At 42.7% G+C, this 5251-nt stretch overlaps 1 protein-coding gene across 1 annotated transcript in view; it reads left to right on the top strand.

The window, feature by feature from the left end:
- LOC103397190 (AP2-associated protein kinase 1-like) overlaps positions 1 to 2436 on the top strand; it is a 30490-nt gene extending 28054 nt beyond the window's left edge. Inside the window, 2 exon segments of the mRNA XM_025052772.1 lie at position 1; positions 3 to 2436. The exon segment at position 1 is cut by the window's left edge and continues 145 nt beyond it. Coding sequence (XP_024908540.1) covers position 1; positions 3 to 707 — 706 coding nt within the window. The 3' untranslated portion in view covers positions 708 to 2436.
- The last annotated feature ends 2815 nt before the right edge of the window (positions 2437 to 5251 follow it).

Here is a 5251-nt window from a genome sequence, read left to right as displayed (position 1 = left end):
AGGAAGGGTCAACCACTGACGGTCAAGTAGCAGTCCGTGACTCCAGTGGGTCCAGACCTCTCCTTCTAGACTCTGAAGATGAAGAGGAACAGGCCATGGCTCTTAATTCAACCACCCTGTCCAGCACAGTTCAACCACAGAAACCATCCACTACCTTACATCAGCCCACTTCAAGCGCCTTTGCCCAAAGTTATACTCAGCATTTACCTAAGGCAGCAGGAGAGACAGATCTCACTGCAGATGTCTTCTCTAAAGCCCCCTTTAGGATCATGCAAGAAGATGCAACCGATGTGTTTGCTAACGCTCCGTTCCCACGCCCTCCAGTTGTTCAGCAACAGCAGCAGCAGCCGGATGTGTTCTCTCAGGCTCCCTTTGGGAAAAGAAAAGAGGCTGCAGTAGCTCAGCCTGTGAAGTCGTACCCTCAGCCAGCCGGGGTTCAAGTAGGTTCAGCTGATTCAAGTGTGTTAGGACAAGTTACGGCTCATCCTTTCCGTCCTCAAGCCCTGGCCAAATATTCCCAACACTTTGATGGACCTGTTCCCCAGCAGCTGGCAGCAGGTCACAGGGTGGTGTCTAATGTTAGCAGACAGGCCACTGTAGCATCCGTCCCTCTTGAGCCTCTTCATTCATGGACATCAGAAATGAGTGCTGTAGATCCCTTCGTCTCTGCACCCTTTCACCTCAAAGCACCGCATGAAAATCCTTGAATGTACACATGAGTCAAAACAGTGAGTATCAGCACCACTCATTTATGCAAACTGAAAAACACACATGCTGGACTGTGGGCCGGCATGGATCCTATTTACAGGCTTTCAATTTAAACACTTTTGGGTTTTTTTGCTGTCACATTCTTTTACATTTCCAATTTTTCTGATTTATTTTCATGTTCGACAATAGGTGACTTTCACTGTTGTTTCACAGCAGAAAACTTGCGTCCTAGTTTGGGCCTTTCAATTGGTCTTTCTTTCTGGAATTTGGCATGCCCCGTGTATGTGTTTTCCCCCTAATCCAGCTTTCTTTCATTCTCAGTCTAAATATTAGACACTATAAATTGACCATAGGTGAATGTAAGACTAAAAGATTGCTTGTCCCTATATGTCACCCTGCAATGGACTAGCTGTCTGTCCAAGGTGCACCCCACCAACTTTTGCATGATTTTAACAGGAGATCTCTCCATTCTACTCAACAGGATAAAGCAGCAGACAAATAAATTAGTATTTTTGGTACACAAACTACATCTACAAGAAGAAACTACAGTGATCAAGCATTTAATCTTTTTCCTGCCTACCTCAGTTAGATTCTGGGACAGCCTTTAAATACATTGCATTAACAATGACGTTTGTTTTAGGATTTGACAATTCAATTTCCTGTTTATTTAAGCTTTACTGTGAAACTATGATGTGGTAACACTGGACTCCTTTTGTTATCATGGTTCTCAGAAAGATTCAGGGATAAGCACATTATCGTGACATCACAGAAAACTGGGGTATGTAAACAAATGAAATACACCCATCTGCTTAACAATACTGTGAGTAAATGTCCCATGACTACATCTGCATACACAAATGTTTGTCAAAGCAGATCTGCTGACTATTGATTAATGATGGACTGTTGTAGCAATATTCTGTCCTAATGAAAATGGTCCATGTCTAACCAGAAACCAATAATTCATAATAATTTTTCCTCGGTTGTAAATATAGAATATTATTTACCTCTTACTTGACAAGGTTATTCCTCTTTGCCTTACACTTAGAACCAATCGTCCCTCCAACAAACATCATGAATCACTGTTGCCTTCTGTGACGACCAGAAAAAAATGCTGCTACAGCCTTCTACCATTGTGTGTGGATTTCACATGTGGATTTATTTCATTGTGTCTCCGTCACAACAATCTCAGTAAATACCAAATGTGTCATAACAGTGAGTCACACTGCTGACGTGAAAACGAGTCACATGGAAAAAGATCTTTGGCACACAGCTGCGATTGTAAAAGGTGTCTTTGTGAGCATTGTTATTGTTTTATCATAAGGTAGAAATATTTTAATTGTGTTTTGTTTAATCGTGGAAATGGTGTGGTCTCACCAGGGCACTTAAATAAAGAAGATCAGTTTATTTTTCAACTGAAAGTTCAATCAATATCTTTTGTTGCAATGATGATTGTTTATTTGTTTGGTTGTTTTTTTTTAATTGTACTACATTTTTCAATCATCTGACTTCAGAACATGAGGGTGTCACATCATAACTGATCCAGAGTAAGGGTTCTCGTAGAATGTCTTTTGATTGTAACACAGCTGTATATTATCCCTATATTTTTCCTTGTGTTTCAACAGATAATGGTACAGTTGGACAACAAAAAGCACTCAAAACATTTGTTATGCCACACATCCTGCCTTTGAAACTGTGTTGTAATTCATAATAAACAAAATATTACCAACAGATGACACTATATTTGTGCACAACGGACATAAGGGTTAAATCATGCTGAATCTGTGTACAATGGATACTAGGTTGGTGTACAGTACGTGTGATGTAAAATCAGACTGTATCCAAATTAAAATGAGAAAGCGCTTCAGTGATGAAAACAACCACCTGATCAGCAAATAATTGATTTACATTAATTTAATAGTGTCGTTCGCGAGTGATTGAACGAATCTTTCATATGACTCGTGGCTCCTGAATCATATGAAAGATTCGTTCATGTTGAACTCACAAATCACTCACGAATCACTCTCTGCAAACTAATCACTCACTACGAACTAATCACTCTCTGCGAATTAATCACTAATTGTCTCACTGTGAATTGTCTCACTGTTAGGTTTATTCTAAAACTACCTGCATGTCCTCCCTCACTGCATCCATATATCTCCTCTTTGGCCTTCCTCTCTTTCTCCTACCTGGTAGCTCCATCTCTAACATTCTTCTACCAATGTATCCACTGTCCCTCCTCTGCACATGTCCAAACCATCTCAATCTGGCTTCTCTAGCTTTTTCTCCAAACCTTCCTGTCTGTGTTGTCCCTCTAATGACCTCATTCCTGACCCTGTCCATTCTTGTCACTCCTAAAGAGAATCTTAGCATCTTTAACTCTGCCACCTCCAGCTCCTCCTCCTGTCTTCTGCCTATTGCTACTGTCTCTAAACCATACATCATGGCTGGTCTCACCACTGTCCTGTAAACCTTTCCCTTCACCTTAGCTGACACTCTTCTGCCACCGATCACTCCTGACACTTTTCTCCAGCTGTTCCATCCTGCCTGTACTCTATTCTTCACCTCTCTTCCACAGTCTCCGCTGCTCTGAACAGTTGATCCTAAGTACCTAAACTCCTGCACCTTCACCACCTCTGCTCCTTGTAGCCTCACTATTTCACTGTTCTGCCTTTCGTTTACACACATGTACTCTGTCTTGCTGCGACTGACCTTCATTCCTCTTCTTTCTAGTGCAAACCTCCACCTCTCTAGGTTCTCTTCTAGCTGCTGCCTACTCTCACTACAGATCACAATGTCATCTGCAAACATCATAGTCCATGGGGACTCCTGTCTGACCTCATCTGTCAATCTGTCCATCACCACAGCAAACAAGAAGGGGCTCAGGGCCGATCCTTGATGTAGTCCCACCTCCACTTTGAAGTCTTCTGTCCTCCCAACAGCGCACCTCACTACTGTTGTACTATTCTCATACATGTCCTGCACCAAACTAACATACTTCTCTGCCACTCCTGACTTCCTCATACAAAACCACAATTCCTCCCTTGGCACTTTGTCATATGCCTTTTCTAGATCTACAAATACACAATGCAGCTCCTTCTGACCTTCCCTGTACTTCTCCATCAACATCCTCAAGGCAAATATTGCATCTGTGGTACTCTTCCTAGGCATGAAACCATACTGTTGTTCACAAATCTCCACTTCCTGCCTCAACCTAGCTTCAACTACTCGTTCCCAAATCTTCATTGTATGGCTCATCAACTTTATCCCTCTGTAGTTGTTACAACTCTGTGCATCACCCTTCTTATGAATTGGCACCAGAACACTTTTTCTCCACTCATCAGGCATCTTGCCAGTCTCTAAAATTCTGTTAAACAAACCAGTCAGGAAATTTACTGCCACTTCTCCTAAACACTTCCATACTTCCACTGGTATGTCATCAGGACCAACTGACTTTCCACTCTTCATCCTCTTCAGGGCTTTTCTAACTTCATCCTTTCTAACCTGATCTACCTTCTTCCTACTAGTCTCTGGCTCCTCGTTTCTACTTTCCCTTTCATTTTCCTCATTTAACAACTCCTCAAAGTATTCCTTCCATCTTCTCAGCACACTTTCCTCACTTGTGATCACATTCCCCTCTCTGTCCTTAATCAACCTCACCTGCTGCACATCCTTCCCAGCTTGATTTCTCTGTCTCGCCAATCTATACAACTCCTTTTCTCCTTCCTTTGTTTCCAAACTCTCATACAACTCCTCATATGCCTTTTGTTTGGCCTTGGCCACTTCCCTCTTCACCTCCCTTGTCCTCTCTTTGTACTCCAGTCTGTTCTCTTCTGTTCTGTCACTGTCCCATCTCTTCTTCGCTAATCTCTTTCTCTGCACACTCTCCTGGATCTCCTCATTCCACCACCAGGTCTCTTTGTCCTCCTTTCTCTGCCCAGAGGACATACCTAGCACCTTCCTACCTGTCTCCCTCATCACTGCAGCTGTAGTCTCCCAATCATCTGGGAATATCTCAACACTACCCAGAACTGCCCTTACTTCCTTCCTGAAGTCTTCACAACATGTCTCTTTCCTTAGTTTCCACCACTTGATCTTCTGCTCTGTCTTCACTCTCTTCCTTTTTGTCACCTCCATCGTCATTTTACACACTACCATCCGATGTTGTTTGGCTACACTCTCACCTGCCACCACCTTACAGTCTCTAATCTCCCTCAGATTACATCTTCTACATAGAATATAATCTATCTGTGTGGACCTGCCTCCACTCTTGTAAGTCACCCTATGTTCCTCTTTCTTTTGGAAATATGTGTTTACCACAGCCATTTCCATTCTCTTTGCAAAATCTACCACTGCCTGTCCTTCTACGTTTCTCTCCCTAACACCAAACCTGCCTATCACTTCCTCATCTCCTCTGTTCCCTTCCCCTACATGACCATTTAGGTCTGCTCCAATCACCACTCTCTCTCTCCTGGGGATACTCTCTACCATCCAATCTAGCTCCTTCCAGAACTTCTCCTTTTCTTCCAACTCACAGCCCACCTGT

Source organism: Cynoglossus semilaevis, chromosome W, assembly GCF_000523025.1.
Source record: "Cynoglossus semilaevis isolate Cse_v1.0 chromosome W, Cse_v1.0, whole genome shotgun sequence".
In the NCBI taxonomy this organism is placed as follows: Eukaryota; Metazoa; Chordata; class Actinopteri; order Pleuronectiformes; family Cynoglossidae; genus Cynoglossus; species Cynoglossus semilaevis.
Note: the sequence above shows the minus strand (reverse complement) of the source record. Positions and strands in the feature narration are given on the sequence as shown.